General features: G+C 49.9%; 1 protein-coding gene across 1 annotated transcript; it reads right to left on the bottom strand.

Annotated features, from left to right (window-relative positions):
• Positions 1-1,409: 1,409 nt before the first annotated feature.
• PIGR (polymeric immunoglobulin receptor) lies at positions 1,410-20,267 on the bottom strand. Its single transcript, XM_059674604.1, has 11 exons — positions 20,110-20,267; positions 11,556-11,651; positions 10,381-10,722; positions 8,391-9,044; positions 6,702-7,040; positions 5,651-5,974; positions 4,517-4,757; positions 3,995-4,116; positions 3,255-3,392; positions 2,835-2,893; positions 1,410-1,813 (listed from the first exon to the last, which is right to left on the bottom strand). The coding sequence occupies exons 2-11, from the start codon at positions 11,596-11,598 to the stop codon at positions 1,718-1,720; spliced, it is 2,358 nt and encodes a 785-aa protein (XP_059530587.1). The 5' UTR covers positions 11,599-11,651; positions 20,110-20,267; the 3' UTR covers positions 1,410-1,717.
• Between the last annotated feature and the right edge of the window lie 646 nt (positions 20,268-20,913).

A 20,913-nucleotide genomic window follows, 5' to 3' on the forward strand; every position in this document is an offset into this window, starting at 1 on the left:
TAAACAGTTTTAATTATGTTCTATTACACAGAGGTTTGGGGTCTTGACCATTGGTGGTGACCAAATTATTCTTTTATTGAATATAATCTTGGTCCCATTTGGAGGGAGTTTCATAGCCCTCCTCAGCCCAGTGATGGAGATAGAAGAGGCTTTGTTTTAGATACATGTTATGGGGTGCCTGAAAGTGGGGTCCAAGCAAACTGCTCTGAAAGTATTGTCTGGGAAACAGAAGGTATGGGGGACAAATGCAGTCTAAGGCTCTTTCATGGAAATCATAGTCTTTAATTATTAAGTCACATTTTTATTTGTTAGCAAGTGCCAGCTGGTTGAGGTACAGAGCTCAGAGGGAGAAAGACCTTAAACCTTAGCTCTTTGGAGACCAGACCCTCCCTTGGCACCATCAAATGCCCTCTTATCTTCCCTTCCACTCGGTACGCTTCTAATACAGGGGCTGTGAGTGTTGGACCATCCTCTTATCCTCTTAGATTCATGTGAGTGACAGAAAGGGAACCGGTTGTCTTACCAGAGGTGGGGCTTGGGAAAGACCAGCCTCCATTTGCAATTTTGTCTTCCTCCCCACCTCCCTCCCCTTCTGCTTGTTCTAGAATCCTGTTTTCACGAGGAGAGCAGGGGCTCTTGTAGAGAGATCCCTGGACAAGAAAACAGGAGTCACCAAATCAGTGTAACTCATTTGGTGCCCCTGAGCAAACCTCTTCACCTCTCAGGACCTCAATTTTCTACCCTGTAAAGTGTTAAGAACATGTATTTAAGGTTTGTTGTATATATGCCCATGATACGGGATCCCTAAGGCCTCAGGACTCCAGACATTTTCTGATTTGTCCCAAGGTGGACAGAGAGGTGAGTATACCTGATGAGGATTTAGGTCGTAGTGAGCACAATACACTGAGAGGAGCTGTGGCTTCCAAGGACTCAGTGATGTTTACACAAAGGCTGCAGGCTGGGTGTGCAGCATCTCTGTTCATTCTGCTCGATGCCTGGGTTCTGGTGAGGATTAATGTGTGTGTGTGTGTGTGTGTGTGTGTGTGTGTGTGTGTGTTTTCATTTTTATTTATTGATCGATTTGAGAGAGAGAGAGAAAGAGAGAAAGAGAGAGAAACATTGATTTATTGTTCCTTTCATTGGTTGCGTCCTATATGTGTCCTGTCCAGGGATGGAACCTGCAGCCTTGTAGTATCAGGATGACGCTCTATCCAACTGAGCTACCTGGCCAGAGTTCGTATATGTATTTTCAATGAAGGAAAGAAGAAGAGAGGATGGATGGGAGGGAGGGGATAAGAGATGAAGAGATGGAGTAAAGAGGAGAATCCCATTGACATCCCATAATAAGGGTACAGAGAAGCCCTGAATGGCCCTCCTTTCTAAAATTACCTCCCACCCTTCCTGAGCTATTTTTCTTTTCTTTTCTTTTTCTTTTTTTTTCTTTTTTCTTTTTTTTTTTTGAGGAGGCCCTTTCTAAAAATTCCTTCTCCTTCCACACCTTAGTTGTCTCATTAGAAAGAAGTTCCCTCAGGCAGGAACTCCTCACATCACCTCGCCCCCAACAGGAACAATGAAGCCAGGATTGGATGCCACTGAAGAGGGACTAGGCAGGAAAAGCCTGGGTGGGGTTGCATGCAGGCAGCGCTGAGGGCCCTAAGGATCAGTGTGATTCTGAAGGTGATTGTCAAGGGTGGAAGGAGGAGGCAGGGCGCTTGGCCTAGGCTTTGCTGGGGCCATCTTGGACGTTGGTCGCCATGTTGTTGGCCTGGAGCAGGAAGGCAGTGTGGGCCATGTCAGCTTCCTCCTTGGAGGACTGAGGGGGAACGAGAGAGGAGTCAGTGTTTGGAGAATTCGCTCAGCAGGTGGGGTTGGAAGGAGAGGATGGACTAAATATCCTGCGTCCATCATCCTGGCCCCGCAGCCCAAGCCTGTGTTGACTGCCTGTTCTTATGCCAGCCCCCATGCTTACCAACAGAAACGGAAAGTCACAGCTTCTAAAAATATCTCCCTCTGGTCTCACTACCTCCTTCCGACACATGGAGTGGAACCCTCTGCTGCCTGGGCCTGTCCCCGGAAGCTCTGCCCACACAGTTCATGAGGGCAGGGGGTCTAGGCTGGCAGCAGCCACATTGGGTGAGTGGTCCAGGCTTCCTCTACCCGCCCAGGGACACAACACAAGACTGGAGGGGAAAGGCTGTCTCCAGAACTAACTGGTTCCCATCATTGTTCCAAATGCTGGGCTTGGCTGCTGTGAGGGAGAGCAGACCTGATAAACGCTGTCAGCTTGGGGTCAGGGAGGCTGAGGGGAGGGTGATAGTGACCCAAAGGCAGGAGTCCCCTCTGATAGGATTTCAAGTGAAGTCGCACTTGGTTGGGGTGAGGAGGGACATCTAGTGACTATCAGATTGCCCACCAGCCTTAAATGTCTTCCAGGCCCAGGCAGAAGGCCCGTCATGAGCAAACTCTCAAGGGAGGGTGGGTGACATGAAGCCCATGGGCCCCCAGCCCAGGAGGAGCATCTGCCTAATCACCAGCCTTTCATATTTGACCTTCCCATGCTGCGGCCAAACTTCATGCACTTGCCTTGCTCCTCCCCAGCCTCCCTCCCTCCTGTGTGCATTCAGCCTATAAACATAGTGCGTCTACCTGCCCAGTGCCACGCCGGTAAAATGCGTCTCAACCTCAGGCATGTCTCCTGAACACTGCTCATCCCGCCTTCCCTGCTCTGACACAGCCCTACTCCGAGGTAGTTTTTCCTAATGTCTAACTGCAGTCCCTCATGCTGTGTTTCTTTGTCACCCAAGGGAGGCCTCCTTCCCCCTCCTCACCCTTACCCTCTTGGCCTTCTTGGGCTCTTGGGTCTCCACAGTGTCCTTGGTGGTGGCCGTGAACTCTGTGTGAAGAGAAGGGGGTGAATTAGCCCTCACTAGTCTCCCATTCCCACCCCACACAGAGTCAGCTCAAGTTCTTTTTTAAAAAATATGTTTTCATTGATTTTTAGAAAGGGAGGAAGGGAGAGGGAGAGAGAGGTAGAAACATCAATGGTGAGAGAGAATCATTGATTGGCTGTCTCCTGCACACCCCACACTGGGGACCGAGCCTGCAACCCGGGCATGTGCCCTGACTGGGAAGCGAACCAGCGACCTCCTGGTGCATAGGTCTATGCTCAACCACTGAGCCACACCTGCCGGGCAGAATCAGCTCTAATTCTTGCTCTCCCAGGGGTCAGGCATCCTCTCAAGTGAGGGACGTACCATCTTCTCCTCCGAGAGATGTCTCCTGAGTGATAGTGGTCATAGAGGCTCCCATGTTGTCATTGGTTCCAAAATCCCTGGAGTTCTCCAAGTCCGTCATGCTGAAGTCTGTCCTGTAGCTTCCAATCGAAACCCGGTCTGTCAGGGGAAAGGGGTTGATGTAGGGATGGGATTGAGGACATATGAGAGCAGGGCGTGCTGCTTCTCTCAGAGGGAGCCCCCCAGGACAGCTGCGGGGAGGGGCAGGGTCTCTGGCTGCTCATCTCTATGACCCAAAGCAGACTGGAAGTGTTATGAGTCTCCTCCCAGTCTCTGTTCATGAATAATCAAGACTCACTAATCCCTGGTCTGTTTGTCACTCTGAGACCTTTCTTTGCACAGTGCCTCGTGTTGTCTTCTCATCAGCCCTCTGAGGTGGTATGATGATCCCTGTCCTTAACCATGAGGTGTGAAATGGGACACCCAAAGTCACACATCCAATCAGTTCTCAAGTTAGGCTGGAAGTGCAGGTGCCCGAGCACCCTGCTGTCCTCTTTAGCAGCTCTGCCTCTGAACTTGGACCTGAGCCAGTGGGGTTGGCCTTCCAGAGATAGCAGCACTTCATGTAAGTTTGGGGCCCCTGCTCTTTCCCCACCCTGCTTCCCCCGAACCTCTTCTTGAGTTTATGAAAGAGCAGAGAACATGGTAGCCCCCCACCCAAGGGGTGGGAGGTGGGGGGCAGGGAGCATCCCAGGACTCACCAACGTTCCTCCTATGCCGGGCCCTAACCACCGCCACCGCCATGGCCCCCAGTGCTAGCACCAGGGCCAGGGGCACCAGCGTGGAGACCAGCACTGTGGAGCTGCCTCCTTGTCCCGCCGAGCTGGAAGAGAGATTGGGTGCATTCGTCATGGAAAAGGAAACCTGGGTGCCCGCGTTGTGCTGGCTTTGGCTAGATCTTCCTCTCAGGTTGATGCAGACCTTCCTCCTGATAGAACCCTCCAGCTCCATTGTGCTAAGAAACCTTCCCAGCCACGGCAAAGACAAGGGCTGGGCCTTCTCTGCATCCCAGGCCTGGGAAATTGACCTGGGCGGTAAACACTGCCCCAGTACCTGGAGAAGGGCTGAGACCACCAATGGCCTCTCCCAGGCACCACAGTGGCAGTGAGGGCTTCCCCATGATCAGGAAGCGGACAGGCTCTCCTGCTCAGACCTGGGGGCCCAGCCTCAGGTCCTTGTCCTCTGCGATGCTCTCTGAGTGAGAGCCCCAAATCCTTCCTCACCTGCCAGAGTCTGCAGATGCTTTGCTCCTGTCCTCTGGGTTTCCATTATCCTTCACTGGTTTGTCCTCTGCAAAAAGGCTGGGATCTTTAATGACTTGGTTCTCGATCACCTTGACACGTGGCTCTATCACCTTGACAGGTGGCTCTATCACCTTGACAGGTGGCTCTATCACCTTGACAGGTGGCTCTATCACCTCCTTGCCTGGAGCCGCCGCGTTCACTTGGCTGACATCTTGGGATGCTGGAGAGAGCAGAGTGGGGCTGAATTGTGGCTCTTTACCTTTGCACTTCTGAGGCTAGGGAGTCTGAGGAGTGGGACTTTATTGTGACTCACAGGGTCAGAGTGAGATTTCAAAGCTGTTAGGGTAGGGACCAGGATGACATTAGACGTAGAGGAATGATGGTCTCTTGTTTGTCACAAATGACCTCTGCCCCATTAATGCCAAATTCATTCTTAATTCTCATCTACAAGGCTCCGTATCATAGATCCAACTGTGCATAAGGGCTGACCCACCCATCATTTGAGGACAAGGAGATTTTTCACAGCTTTAAAACGCTGCCCAACGCCTCCTGACTGTAGGGCTGGGTGCGATCGTGCTGCCCCCTGGTGGGAGCATGGCACTTGGTTCCTCAGCGAGGCAGAACAGTAGGCCCCAGACAATTGCATTTCTAGAGGGACTAAAAATACCCGCGTTAGGGATAAAACATTTCAGGTGACATTTAAGACAGAGGTGTAAAAGGCAAACTTACTAGAAGAGGTGGCCTTAACTTTCTTTCTCAGACCTTGCAGGAGAAGGCATCTGGCTGTCTATAGAGACCCGGCTTTGGCAGAGTGTATTGCATATGACAATGACTTAGACATTTCTATATAAAAAGGAAGATCTCTACATATAGAAAGGTTTTCAAATGGCCCAGAGGGGCAACTATGGGACTTGTCTTGAGGTAAAATGGCAGGCCTGCTATTTTTTTTCTTGGTTTGTGTGTTTATTTGGGATGCCCCTTTTGGAGGGCTGAGACTCTGTGCGGGCTAAACCTCTTCTATCCCAGCCTCTTGGGGCCAAACCTGGGCCCCCACCCAGCAGGAGCCTTTCTCTGGGGTCCCGGGGGAAGCAGGCCTTGGCCTTGAAGACTCACCCTTCGCCTTCTCCTTGACCTCCACGTAGACAGCCACGGTGTCTCCGAATTGGGGCCCATCCTTCACCCCACACCAGTACCAGCCCGCATCCTCCGTGGTGACTGGGTTCAGGATCAGGGAGGTGAGCTGGTTGTTCGGGTCGCAGTTCACAGAGGCCTGCCTGGAGGCCTCGTTTTGGCTGGGCAGGACCTTGCAACCTTTGTTGCTCCACTTGCACCAGTATTTCTCGTAGGAGAAGAACTTGCATGGTGAGTGGCAGGGCACCTTGAGAGTGTCTCCCAGCCAAGCAATGGCTTTCTCGGGTGCCTTGAGGTTTGGCTCTCCTGGAGCAGGAAGGGACGGAGGGAGAGAGAAATAGGCACAGAAGTTGGCACTGGTGATGATGCTGCATGAAAATGGCTGTCGTGGGGACCTTGGTACAGCTCATTTCCTTTTTGGACAGCATTATAAATAATGGCATTATAAGACATGTAATTATGCACCCAGGTAATAAGTTTTAGGAGTGACCACCAGGAAGTAGTCTATCACAGAACAGAGAACCTCGCACACTGGCTTCAGTTGGCTTTCCTTGCTTTTCTTTCCTGTACTCAATACAAAGGCTGGGCTCACTTCAGGTAGGATGAGCCATGTGTGCGGTAGTCTGGAGTGAAGGCCAAGTGCTGGGAAGGGTGCTTACTGCAGGTCTGAAAGCATGACCTCTGCACAGGCGGGCTCTCTCCTGGGGTCTATCCCACCAGCATGGAGGTGGGTGAAGTAGAAGAAGAGTGGTAGGGGGTGATGCTATTGCTGACTAGAGGAGCCCTGGGCTGCCTCCCTTCCCACTTGCCCAGTTCAGCTCCTTTTTTTTTTTTTTAATCCTCATCTGAGAATATGTTTTTCTATTGATTTTTTAGAGAGAAAGAAAAACATTGATAGGTTGCCTCCTATATATGCCCCAACTGGGGGTTGAATCAGCAACGTGGGTATGTACCCTGACCAGGAATCAAACTCACTACCTTTTGGTGCCCGGGCTGATGCTCCAATCAATTGAGCCACCCAACCAGGGCTTACCTTCCACAATCTTGAGCTCCATTGTGAACCACCAGCGAGTATCACCGCTGGTCAGACACCAGTAGAAGCCAGCATCCTTGGTGGTGAGCTGGTTGAGAATGACCGTGTAGGTGCCATTGCCTGGCTCTTCGTGCAGGACGAGCCTGCCCTCGTAGGATTTGCTCTGCTCCTTAACCAGCCCCTCGTTGCTCACCAGCTGTGGGCAGCCACTGTTTTGCTCATTCCAGCGACACCAGTACTTCTGGCTATTTTTATCCTTAGGGTGGTAGGGGCAGAGCATGGCCACAGAGCCTCCTACCACACCTTTCATCACAGAGACAATACGCGGAATCGTCGTCTCTAGAAGGACAGAGATGGCATGGAAGAAAGTCAACATGATCTGAGCAGGCTCTTCCCTGGTCTCATTCAGGGTGAGGTTCATACTAATGACCTCACCTGCCCCAGAAAGTGAGAAAGACTTTCCTAATGTCACAGAGCCTGTAGCTGGAGTTGCCCAAACAGACCCCTGTAATCGTCACTGCTAGTCAGGACACCTTGCTCCTTCCCCCACCTTATTCTGAGCAGAGACTGGAAGGAATTTAAGGAGAGACTACCAGCTCCTCTCTTTGCCTTCTTACAAAATCTTCCTGTATATAACTTTTTGCCCGTTTATTAGCTTGCTCCACAGAAATAGTCTGACGCATTTTCTCCAAATTAAGAAATTATATTTAGAACAGTGTGATTTAAAATACAAACTCTGTAGCACAGATAAGTTTAATTATTGAGGACCCCAAGGGCCCTCCCAAAGAGAAAGACAGCCCTTCTCCAAGAAGTTCATGCTGAGGTTCAGTGAGATCCTGGGTGACTGGAGTGGATGAGGAATGTGGTAAGGACCCCACGCCGGACAGAGAAATGATGCCCAGGGAGTGTGCGCCCCTTAAAAGGCACAAGGGCAGTAAGTACTGGTTTGTTGTTTCTTATGAGGATAACTCCATGCAGAGTGCTCTGGGGTGAGAGAGAGCAGGGATTTAAGTATTTCGCCATATTGGTGGCTCACCAAAGTAGAGCTTAGTAAGCCAGATCTTGCTGAATAACAATTAATCCTAAGAGATGTTGGAGAGGAAAATTCAGAGGTAGGAAAGCTTTGAGAGCAAGACAAGCCACTGATTCTATCACCTGAGTGTAAGTCAGGAGGAGCCATCTGCTAAGAGTCAGGGAGAAGGGACAGATGGGCCTGCAAGCCCTGGGATGCCATGTTCGGTCCTCACTGTGGCTCTCTGAAGCCCAGCCAATCTACAAGTCTTGCTTTAACCAGGAGCTTCACTCTCCGCATTTCTATCAACCAGGGACAGCCATAACACGAGGCAGAAGAAGAGTGGTAGGGGGTGATGCTATTGCTGACTAGAGGAGCCCTGGACTGCCTCCTTTCCCAATTGCCCAGTTCAGCTCCTTTTTTTTTTTTTTTTTTTAAATCCTCATCTGAGAATATGTTTTTCTATTGATTTTTTAGAGAGAAAGAAAAACATTGAGGCAGAGGCTGTGTTTCCTAGTTGTCCTGTACAGCTGCCCACAAAGCATCCAGTTCAGGGCTTGTCCGTGAACAGATACTGTTGACTGACAGATGAAGACTGAATAGACTCACCGGGAGTGAGCTAGGCTCTCACCTGTGAGAGCGCCCTGCCTCTTCCCTCCCCCGCTCTCGAGTCTCACCTTCATTGACGAAGAGTTGCCAAGCCTGCATGGGCGAGCCTTCCTGAGGCTCCCCATCAGAGTGGGCTCCACACAGGTAGCTCCCAGCATCCTCTTTCCGCAGGCCTGTAATATGCACACTGAAGAAGCCCTGGTTCTTGAGAGTAATCAGGACCCTTCCATCAAAGGCCTGAGCCCTTGTCCCCAGGGTGTTGATGACCACTTCACAGGCTTTATCTTTGTTCACCCGGCACAGAAATTTGGGCAGACGTGCCATTTCGGGGTCCACGGCACAGTCAAAGGTCGCTGAGCCCCTCAGGTCTCCATAAAGTAGCTCAGGCTCAGGCTTCAGCACTTTGAGGTCAACATTGCTTTTGTCACCTCTAGAATCATCCCCAGCCTGGCAGACATACTTCCCGGCATCGCTGAGCTTGACTCGGTTGATGATGAAGCTGAACGATAGTTGGCTGGTGTCCTGAATAGTGATTTGAACTCTGTTGCTGTAGTCAGGGCTCTCATACCCAGTGGAGTCGGTGACTAGGACACACGTCTCGCCTGTCTTCTTGCACACAGACTTCCTCTGCATAGCATTCTCGGACGTGAAAGGGCAGTTGATGGTCACTGTTCTGCCCAGGTCTGCTGTATAGACTTGAATGTCGTTTTGGAGCCCGGGACCTGCAGGATGAGGAGCAGGAGGTGAGTTGTGATTTCACTTTCTGGAGACACAGGACTACTCAGTGTTCCCAGTGAAGGTCAGGGTGAGCCTGTCACCTTTACTGCTGTTTCCTCCGTGAAGCGTGCCCGCCCCCGCCCCCCCGCAAACTGGCATTAATCTTTCCATCTTCTGTGTTCTCCTTTTACTTACATCTATATCACATACATCCAGTCTTGTGTTTAGTTAATTATGTTCCCCACAGACTGGAAGTCCCTCGAGGACAGATGCTTTACACATGTTCAACTCCCATGCAGGACCTAGCATGATGCCTCTGTACAGTCAGTGTCCAAATTAACGTGCATTACAATGAGCAGAATGAATGCCAGCACAAGGGGGTGGATTTCAGTGTATTGTGAGAGAGTTTCTAAGCTGTACAGCAGTCTAAACAGGGAATGCACTTCTTTGTGAAGTACTGAATTTCTGCCATTTATAGTGCTTGACCGGTGGCTGCATCCCCATCGTCTCCAATGTTCTCCTGGCTGTCCTATATAGGGCCAACTTTAAGCTCTCCTTAGCTCTTAAGACTCGGATTTTATGAATCTCCACAACCACCTGAATTAACTCTTTATTGGGTCCACAGATAATACTAAGCACACCCCAAAACAGAAAAACATATCTTTGGGGATCCCTCAAAATGTCCTCCCTTAAGACCTTTCTCTTTTAATTTCCCTCCATTATCTAAAATGCCCTTGTCATTGAAACATTGCCACAAAAATCTTTTTTTTTTTTAATTTTCTCAATTAGAACGGGCTTGTTCAAAGGCCCGTCCTTTCAGAGCCCTGGTCTTTGGGAAAGAAGCGGCCATATAGTTTATGCTGAGAGTGTTGATGGACTATTGGGTCCTGGATAAAAAATGCATTTGCAAAGAAGCCTTCTGGTGACCTGAGGTCTTGATCTAAAGGGTGCACTAGTAGCAGGAATTTAAGGATCCCTCTGTATCTCTCCCTGCCTTTTCTACATCCCTCAGCTCATAGACCTCCTGTCCCACCTCACCAAACACTAGAGTTGTTCTCCTAATGTGCTTGGAAGCTAGGGCCTCAGTAAAACCCTAAAATGTAATAGGCCCCAAAGATCTAGAAAAGTCCATCTGCCCCCCCCCCCAGATAGGTGCCATCTATCTGTCTCATTCTCATGTTTTGTTACCAAAGGTCCTTGCCTCCAGAGGGAGGAGGACCCACAGCCTTCCCCACCTCACACTAGGCTACCTTTCCCTCTCATCACATTCTTCCTCCAGCCCTCCCATTGCACCTGGGATGATTCCCTCTCACTCTCCCACAGAAGCCCAAGGATCCTCACCTTGGATGACCTCCAGGTTCACATCAAAGTACAGGCCTTGGTTAATAATGCCTAAACCACACTTGTAGTGCCCAGTGTCATCCTTGGTGAGATGGCCAATGTCTACCACAAACATGTTGCTCTCTGGAAAATCAGTGATGTTGGCTCTGCCCTCATAGTCCTTGGAGAAGTAGCTGTCCGAGATGAGGGTAGTGCAACGGCCCCTGGCTCCCTGCTTGCACCAGTACTTCCGGGAATGCCGGTTGACAGAGGTGGCTGGGTAGAAGCATTTGATGGACACTGAGCTGCCTTCCACTCTGCTCACCTCCTGGGGGCCGAAGATGGGACTCTTCATGGAAACCACTGTGGGGACAGAGAACAGAGGCTTTTTGAGGCCGTGGGAGGTAAAACCTGCTGAAAGAATGCTGATAGCCCACCTTAAGGAGATGACATTTCCACCCAACACACGGGCCTTCAGTGGATTATTTGCCTGTACTACAGCTAGACAATTGCTGCTATTGGGTAAAATAAGTGATTAATCATTAAATTCTAATGATAATTTATTAATGATAATCATTTGAAGGACAATGAAATTTAAACTTATTTAATGACTAGAGACCCGATGCACTAAATTCGTGCAAGAGTAGGCCTTCCTTCCCCCAGCTGCCGGCACCAGCTTCCCTCTGGCACCCTGGACCAGGGCTTCCCTTGCAGCCCCAGCTTCGTCCGAAAGGACATTGGTCTAATTAGCATATTATGCTTTAATTATAGATATCCCTTGGTTATTTAAAAAAAACAACACAAACACTTGTAGGGTGCTAAACTTTTGCATTTACTGTCTGTTATTTCCTTATTTTCCTAAAAAACACATTCTAGATTATTTTTTTTTCTAGATAAAAATATTGAGAGCCAGGAAGGATAAGTCATTTTTTTCCCAAACCCCATTCATCTCATAGAGATGTTTGGCCCAAGGTCTAGGTCTTTTTTATAATTCCCAGTGAAGAGCAGACCCCTGGCCTTGAAGTGAGAAACTTCCATTTCTGTTCCTGATCCGCAATCTATTTCCCCCATCACCTGTGTGATCCCTTCTTGAGGGAATAGACTTTTTGAGAGGGGCATCCCTGGGGTGGGCCTGATCCCAGCATCCCCAGGGAACTGGATCCTGCAGGGAGTGGGCCGGGACCTGGCAGACGCACCTGGGAGAACAGCCAGCAGGCAGGCGAGGAAGAAGAGCGTCATCGTTGGTGGCTCCCTCTGGGCTGTGGGGCCCAGGCCAATTTCTTGCTTGGATGCTGAAAGACAATGACATGAAGGGATGAAGCTCCTATGCCTTCCAAGTCTACATGACCTTAGAGTTCCTGTAACACCAGTTTGGTGTTGAATCTCCAGTAATGGACATAAATCCTATTAAGAGAATGAATGGCTGCGCCTTTCCCATTAGAACTCAAAGTCTTGTCACCTCACAGTACTTTTCGTTCCTCCGAAGTCATCATGTATATTTTTATCTTCTCAGCTCATCTGCAACTTTCTCTGGGACAGGTCACAAGTGCCATTTCTTCCGTATTTCCGCCTGGAGGCACGGTCCTGAGCATGATCTGCAAGATCTCAGGAACGGCTCGCTGGATGGTTGGTTACTAGCAACATGTGGCCCCATCTCTCCATCTCAGCTGCCATCCTGGGAGGTGGAGGGGGGCTGCTATATTTTATGGTGTGTTCATATGAGTAAAGCAAGACCCATAGAGAAAGCTTAGTAAGGATTAAAGTTTCAAATGTAACAATGATGGGCATAACCACCATCAACTGTTTTCTTACATGTTCCAGGCACTGTGTGAAATAATGTAGGTGTATTGTCTCATTGAAACTTGATATCAGCCCTTATGAGGTAGGGATTCTTATCCACATTTTACATAGGAAGAAATGAAAGCTTAAAGGTTAAGTGCTTTTCTCAAGGTCGCACAAGGATCAAGTGTGTGGGTGGGTAAGGTGGGCGAGATTTGAACTCAGCTTTGCTGGACTCTCATAACCTCTCCCGCTGCACCGTAATTACACCTCAAATACAGCGGTGTGCTTATCCCATGAGCTTGTTCCTGTTATTTATGTATTTATTTTGGTTAATCCTCACCTGAGGATATTTTCCCATTGATTTTTAGAGAGAGTGGAAGGGAGAATGAGAGACGGAGAGACACATTAATGTGAGAGAGACACATGGGTTGATTGCCTCCTGACCAGAGCCGGGGAACCTGAAATCGAGCTATGTGCCCTTGACCAGAATCTAACCCAGGACCCGTCAGTCCGAGGGCCGACGCTATATCCACTGAGCCAAGCCTGCTAGGGCCTTACTCCTGTTATTTTAGACTCCTCATTGCTCTAAAGCCCTATCCTTTACACTATTTCTCTGAAGCTTCATAACTTCCCTTTAAATAAGACAAAACAGATAGAATTATAGCCATCTTATGCAGAAGAAAATCAAGATCTTGAGATGCTAAATGATACGCCCATGATTCCCCAGAGACTTGGTTCTTGCTATCTTGCCTGGAGCGCCTGGGCAGACGAAAGCCACTCAGAGGGTGCAGTGCACGTGGACCTTGTCGAATCTGTGGACACAGCCCAGAGCTGGGGAGAGTTGAGGGTCCCAGGGCCCAGTCTGACCACAGCTGTTTTTAGAACACAAGCTGCAGCCCAGGGGAGGAAGGGGAGTCCCCGCTTTCCCACAGACTCTGACAGGCTTTAAACTTTCCAATGAACTTGAAAGCAAGAGTGTTGAAGGAGGGAAGCATGTTAACTGAGCTTGGGCAATAATGAGCCACCCCAAACATAAGTAAGCTCAAGCAGTAGGGAGTCAGGACGGCTCTCCCAGGCTCCCCTTACTGCCCAGCCCTCGTTGCCCAGCAGCGACTCCCTTCGCTAGCCTGAGCCAAAGGCAATAGAGTTGTTTTTCTTGGTTATTTCTTTTCCTTGGGGGAATTTCCCAGCAAGGAACCTTTTTATTTCCTTGTGTAGATAAAGGTACTCTGTTTCTCCAGTTCTTTGGAAGAGGAAGGGGAGCAGGGTGGGGGGTTGGGGGGGTGGGGACAGATATGGGTGTCAGGTGGCAACTTGAGGTTCTTGATTCTGGTTAATTGCCCTGGACCGTTCACACCAGGCCAATGATTAACTTCTGGAGTGGGGCCTTAGCCAAACGCCACATCAGCCCCACCCTGGAGGGGCTCAGGGGACGCTGGCTGGGGGACCACCTATTTGAGCAACTGGAGTCACCGTGAGGGAGGCTCCCAGGTGGGAGCAAGTGTCAGAAGGCTGAGAAGTCTGTGTCCTCTGGGACACATGGCTGCAGAGTCTGGGGGAATCTACCACCTGCCATTTGCACTGGCCTTGGGTTCAGTGGCAGGTGGGAGGACAAACTGCCACTTGCCGTTTTAAGAGCCCACACCAGCGGTGGCTCTCCATGGTTCTGGTTCCTATTCTCTATAAGCCAGCTTCTTAATATTTCTGTGAGACTGGAGTGAGTCTTCCCATGGACTGAGCTGGGGTTGCAGCCCTCCTCGAATGGGTAAAAGCGATTGGCCCTGGTCACAGAGAGTCAGATGCCAGGGTTTGCAACCGGCATCCGATGTTCAGCCCAGGTTTCCTCTCATGTGTGACATGTTTGGATGGCTGTGGGTGTCCGGGTTTGGGGAGGATACACGCGTGTACCCGTGACTCTTTGCACAGCCATGGGCCAGAGATGCAAGCATCAGGCATGCACAGCTGGAAGGGCAAATCTGGCAGAGGGTGGTCTTGGAGAGGAAACACAGTCTAGTCCCAGGGGAGATGATGGAAGGGCAAGGGCGCCCACTCTCTCAGGAACAGGAAATCTTTGCCCAGAGCTAAACTAGAAGCACAATTTCTCTGCTAACGGCCGAAAGAAACTTGGGCTTAGAGAATTATTAGGGATCTCTTCCTTGTGAAATCAGACTTTCTCCCCAACCTTTGAGATTCAGGTCTCACTGAGGTCCCGGTGCCATGGTGTCTGGAGTTGGATTGAAAGGATTTGCTTAAGGAAGGAAGGAAAGAACATGACCTTTAGTGGGTACCTCCTATGCACCTGGTGCGTTTCTAGCCTCTTTTCTTACATGACTTCATCCGTCTCCACAACAACACAGAGGCAGATACTATTATCTTCATGTTGCTGATGGAAAATCCAAGGCAGGGGTCCTCAAATACGGCCCGCGGGCCACATGCAAATACAAATATTGTATTTGTTCCTGTTTTGTTTTTTTACTTTAAAATAAGATATGTGCAGTGTGCATAGGAATTTGTTCATAGTGTTTTTTTTAAAACTATAGTTCAGCCCTCCAACGGTCTGAGGGACAGTGAACTGGCCCCCTGTTTAAAAAGTTTGAGGACTCCTGATCCAAGGGTAGCAGGGGTGGGCAAACTTTTTGACTCGAGGGCCACAATGGGTTCTTAAACTGGACTCAGAAGAAGGAGCTGCGGCCGTGTTTCCCGACGTTGCCATGTTAACACTGCTGCTGGTGAAGGAGTGGAGGGGAGAGCAAGAGACCCCTCCGCTCTTTCGGCTCCGCGGGCCGGATAGAACAGCCGAACGATCTGGCCCGCGGGCCGTAGTTTGCCCACGGCTGGGTTAGAGAGATTCTTGGCCCCAAGACCCATAGCAGAATTGGATCACTACCCTGTTATCACTCCTTGCATGAGCAGAGGGGCCTGTCCTTTTGGGATATACATAGGCTAGTATATCACGCATGAAAGTACCTTTCTAGTCCTTAAAATAGGAGTTGTTTTTCACTGCTAAGGCTGGTGTAATCTAGATCATTCTCTTTTTACCAAGCCACTGCCCATGATATATTCATAATATAAGTCTACACAACTGTGGAGTGGGGCATGGGTATGTGACGTGCTGGAGAATAGTGATTGTCTCCGTATGAAATTAACCTAGCTAGCTTCTGTTCAGTTAGTATAATTAATTTTTTAAAAATATTTATATTGCCGAAACCGGTTTGGCTCAGTGGATAGAGTGTCGGCCTGCGGACTGAAAGGTCTCAGGTTCGATTCCGGTCAAGGGCAGGTACCTGGGTTGCGGGCACTTCCCCAGTGGGGGATGTGCAGGAGGCGGCTGATCGATGTTTCTCTCTCATCGATGTTTCTAACTCTCTATCTCTCTCCCTTCCCCTCTGTAAAAAATCAATAAAATATATTTTAAAAAAATACTTTTATTAATTTCAGAGACTAAGGGAGAGATAGAAAGATCAATGATGAGAGAGAATCACTGATCGGCTGCCTCCTGCATGCCTCCCTTTGGGGATCAAGCCCACAACCAAGGCATGTGCCTGACTAGGGATCGAGCCGTGACCTCCTGGTTCATAGGTCGATGCTCCACCACTGGGCCACACTGGGCAGAATGACTGATCTTCAGCTCTCATCGCTTGAGTCCAAACCTTTGTCCATCCAATGTTAAGTTTCCTCCCTTTTTGGAGGGAGAGGGGTCTCCTGGACAGGTCCTGGCTTGGCCGCTGCTGAGCTACCTGTCCTTTAGCAACTCTGGGCTCTTCATTTGTTTGGTATACAGGAGAGGGCCAGGGGAGCCCTCTCAGGGGTTTTCCAGGCACTCCGGTGCAAGGCCCTCTGGGGATGGAGAGATTGGTATTTCAGAGGGGCTTCAGAGGGGACAGAGAGCATGCCCTATGGGGACTTAAAGCCAAGTGGCAATGGTCCTTGTGAATGTGAACTTGGAGCAGAAAGCTTGGCGCTCAGAGGAGTGAAGAGAGCTGGCCTGGCTGGAGAGGGGGCTTCCCTTGGCCTGTACTGAACAACCCCTTTCCCTATATTCCCTACTCTTGAGTCTCATCTCTCATGGGTGCAGGGGCCGAGTACAGACCAAACTAGTGGTTCTCAACCTTCCTAATGCCGCGACCCTTTAATACATACAGTTCCTCATATTGTCGTGACCCCCAACCATAAAATTATTTTCGTTGCTACTTCATAACTGTAATTTTGCTACTGTTATGAATCGTAATGTAAATATCTGATATGCAGGATGTATTTTCAGGGGCCGTGACCTGCAGGTTGAGAACCACTGGCACCAGATGGAGCCCAGAAACCACAGCACCACTAGGGAGGGAGAGCAGTCTGTGTGGTTTGGAAGGGCCTTAGGCTTGTGATGACAGGTGAGAGCTTAGGAGAATTTATATAGTCTATGGAAGCTCTAGAGCAGCCGTGGGCAAACTATGGCCCGTGGGCCGGATCCGGCCCATTTGAAATGAATAAAACTAAAAAAAAAAAAAGACCGTACCCTTTTATGTAATGATGTTTACTTTGAATTTATATTAGTTCACACAAACACTCCATGCATGCTTTTGTTCCGGCCCTCCGGTCCAGTTTAAGAACCCATTGTGGCCCTCGAGTCAAAAAGTTTGCCCACCCCTGCCCTAGAGTGTGGCTGTCTCCAAGTAAAGGCGATGTCGAGGGAAAGGAATTGGAACTCCAGAGGGCAGGTAGATGGAGAAAGAATAGCTGAGGGGTTTGAAGAAGGTATGAGCTAGAAAGATCCAAGACTTTCTGGTCCTTTCCCTGTCTAAGTGGCCTACTATCAATGGGAGACTAAAGCAGAAGTTAAGCATTTGAAATACCAGCTCCATGAAGCTCTGGGAATAAGCCTTTCAACAAAGACTTAGAACGTTTGTTATTGGCTCCAGCCCACTCTACCTTGATGTGTCGGTATTTATCTCATCCACCGTGCCAGAGAGCAGCTCCTTGAAGTCAGGGGCCAACTAGACCAATCTCTCTATCCCCAGAGGGCCTTGCACCAGAGTGCCTGGCAAGGACCAGCTGCACAGCAAAGGCCGATGGGATTGGGAATGTTACATCCTCTTAGCTCCTCTTTGAGAAGGAAAATGTCAGTATTAATTTCTCTCACTTTGCCAAATGCTTTCTTGGTCCTGGGCACTAAAGGGACAGTAGCGTGAAGAAGAGCCTGGAGGATGGAGGACAACCCAGAGGCCAGAGCCCTGCTCTGTCACAGGCTACAGAAGACCTGTACCACTGTGCTCCACTCCCTCAGAGCTCCTGACGCTTCTAGATCGAAGGGCTACCGTGGGATGGGGAAATAGGGAGGGGGATAGTGGGACAGTGTATATGGGGGCAATTTAAATAGTATGAAGTTCTCTTCAGCTTTAAGACGTTGCAATTACTCAAGCACAGGAGGACTGGGATCCGTGCACTTGACTTTCACGGTTGCTGTGTCCTTGGAGAGTGGCACAGAGCATGGGCTCATCAGCTTGGCTCTGAGCTCTCTCCTTTAGTGGCTGCATGATTTGGAGGCAGGGTCTTTAAATTATTTAAGCCTCAGTCCTCACCTGTCAACTGGGGATAATTGTACCGAGTATAGAGTTGCTGTAGGGATGAAATGGAACAACATATGTAAAGTCTTTGGTATGGTGTCAGAATTTAAAAAGTGTTAGTTTCTTTTCCATCTCCTCTCTAAAATCAACACAGTCTCCTGTTTTTCTCATCTTAGAATGAGAAGAGAATAGAATTCTATTTACTGAGCATCCTTTATGTGTGTGTCTGTGTGTGTCTGCGTGTGTGCTGCTCAGATTGGGGCCAGCATGGCCTGAAAGAGGAGACATGTGTTATGTACTAGGATCGAAATGGGGGACAGTATTTACAGTTAGCACACACTGAGTAATTTCCTACTGCTTTGCATATGTTAACTCATTTAATCTTTGCAGACACCCTATGAGGTAGAATTAAACGGGCAAACTCATTTCACAGAGGCACAGAGAAGTTATAATCTTGCCCAGCTGGTAAGTAACTGCGATGGGATTCAAATGCAGGTACTCTGGATCGAGAGTCTAAGCTCTCTGTCACTCTGCTATACTGCGGGGCCTTGAGGTTGAGGGGAAACAGTTGGGAGAAGGAAATCCAATCGTAGAGAAGTTAGTTTTGTTCTCTGCCCTCCACCTTTCACAGAAGACTTAGTTCCAGCGGAGGAACACCTAAACCCAGAGGTAGCTGCCAATAAGATGTTTCTTCCTGGAAATAATAATGGCTGCTATTTATTGGGCACCTACCATGTGCAGGGCATGTTACAGTTGTTTCCTGTAACCAGACACTTGCCTCCAAAGCTTCTCTCTACCATGTCCTACTGTGTCAAGTCGCCTACTGGGCGACTGTGGCCTCAGCCCACTCAGAAGGGCGAGACACAGATTCGGGGAGTCTCTGCTAAGCACGTGCCTGGGTCATACTACTTTTCAAAAGTTGGTTATTTCGTTTCTCAGGTGATGTCAAAATGTCCCCATGACCACATCAAATGACTGGGCCAAAATGTCATCGTTGGTACATGTGGGTGACCTGACACCACTCGCACTAGCTCACGGAGTCTTAGTTTCCCGACTATAAGATGCGATTGTGACACCTACCCTGCCTACCTTCCGGGTGTGTTTCAGGCGGGAATGAGATTAGAGCTGTGGGTAGGTGGATTCACTACGTGGAAGTTGCTGCTGTCACTCTCTTTACAAAACAAAGCCACCAAGATCGAGGGCTGCCCAGGGACAAGCAATGACCGCAGAGCTTAGATGCTCTCCTGGCTCCTGGTGCATGGCTCTTTCTGCTGCAGCCCCACATCCAGGCCAGAAGGAGGCATGCAGAGTGCAGAGCTGCTCCGGGCAGACCAGACAGCGGCCTTCTACCCTATCCCGGGAATCCACGCATCCCCTCTCCAGATGCTAAGGAACCTGTCATTCCCCTCATGAAGGGGAGAGGGACGGCTGTGTCCAAAACAGAGCCAGCAGCTCGGGCGACCCCAGGCCTCAGACAGTTGCAGGAAGGGAACTGGGGTGGCGAGGATGGAGCTTGTGCTGGAGGCGCAGGGCTGGCTTGGGGACCCTGTCAGGATGGGCAAGAGGAAGGGCATGGAGGAGAGGCCTATGTCTGCAGAGCCAGGCGTAGCATCGGGATGCCAGAACGCCAACTGTCCTGGGGAGCGGGTTCTATCCACCTTACTCGCTCACCCTGGGAGGATCTCATCTTCCCCACCTTAGCAAAGGCAGAACAATATGGGGCTACACCTCATGGAGCAAAGCTGGGTTGAAATTAGGCTCTCAGAGCTTCCTCGAAGCTCCAGAAAAGGGGCTGCATGAGCCCTCACCAGGAAGCTGGAGGAGGAGAAAGCGCCAAAGGCTAGAAGAGTCGTTGCTATGTGCCGCGCACTTTATACGCATTATCTTATCCAGGTCTGTCTGATGCTCACAAGTCCTTGAGTAACTGAACTAAATTAAAAAAAAACACCCAATAGTTGTTACTTTTGCTCGGGAGTTTTCAAAGCAATTTCCCACATATTTGAACCTCACATTTCAACCTCACATCCACCCTACGTGATGGCTGTTATTTTTATCCACATGTTACAGAGGAAGACACTAAGGCTCAGAGAGCCATGAGGGGACTTGCCTAAGGCCACACACTACACCTGTGGAGGGGTGAGCAGGGAACTCAGGGCTCAAACTTGGAGAACAACCACATGTGCTGAGCACAGACATCCCTCTTCCCACCTGCAAAATTCCACAGACAAGGGGTGGGGGCCTCCACACACGTGCGCCCCTACCCATCTCTCTGGGATCTGCACCTCTACTCCCCAAGCAGGTGCTCAGTCCGGCGCTGGGAGGCTGAGAGCTGCAAATGTAGGGGTTTGCCAATGCCACCATCCCAGACCCTTCCAGCTGGCATCCCATCTGGGGATCCCAGAGCAGCCACACTTACTTTTAGAGACTTGCTTCTCTTGCGTTGAGTCAGTTTCGGGGGAACAGCCTGCTGGCGAGTCCACAAGCCCTGCCTTCCTAGGAGTTGCCAGCAGGACACTGGGCGCTGCTGCTGCCCAAACTGAAACTATGCACAGTGCTTGGCCCACACCTGGGTTCTTAAAGGGACACTCTCACAGGCGTGGCAGCCAGCCAGGGCCACGTGACTCCCACAGATCCTTGCTTTCCTTCCCCTTCAGCTTTCTGGGCTGCCTCCACTGCTTCCCCTTGACCTTGGGGCGACTGTTACCTGGGAAGCCCCACATCATTGCAGCTATAGGGTTTGAGAGCATAAAGGGCCCTTCTGCCACTTTCTAGCTGCCAGGCCTCAGGCACGTCACCTTCATATTTCTTTTCATATGGGAAGTAGGGACAGGAACACCAAACCTGAAGGTTGAGGGTATAACCCAGCCGTGGGCAAACTACGGCCCGCGGGCCGGATCCGGCCCGTTTGAAATGAATAAAACTAAAAAAAAAAAAAGACCGTACCCTTTTATGTAATGATGTTTACTTTGAATTTATATTAGTTCACACAAACACTCCATCCATGCTTTTGTTCCGGCCCTCCGGTCCAGTTTAAGAACCCATTGTGGCCCTCGAGTCAAAAAGTTTGCTCACCCCTGGTATAACCCGATGTTAGATGTAAGACACCTGGCCCAGGCCGTGGTATGATATTGACATGCATTGGATGGGGCACAGATGGCAGGGATCGGTCTCAGCTCCCACTCACTCGTGAACACTGCCCCCCAGTCCCTAGGACACAGCC

The sequence above is a fragment of the Myotis daubentonii genome, chromosome 18, assembly GCF_963259705.1.
Source record: "Myotis daubentonii chromosome 18, mMyoDau2.1, whole genome shotgun sequence".
NCBI lineage: Eukaryota > Metazoa > Chordata > Mammalia > Chiroptera > Vespertilionidae > Myotis > Myotis daubentonii.

Bases quoted from the DNA above. Each gene is read 5' to 3' on its own strand.
- PIGR (XM_059674604.1), bottom strand. From the start codon at position 11,598: ATGACGCTCTTCTTCCTCGCCTGCCTGCTGGCTGTTCTCCCAG. The intron at 10,723-11,555 runs GTGCGTCTGCCA...CTGTCCCCACAG, and splicing joins CCTGCTGGCTGTTCTCCCAG to TGGTTTCCATGAAGAGTCCC. The intron at 2,894-3,254 runs GTACGTCCCTCA...CTCTTCACACAG, and splicing joins ATCTCTCGGAGGAGAAGATG to AGTTCACGGCCACCACCAAG.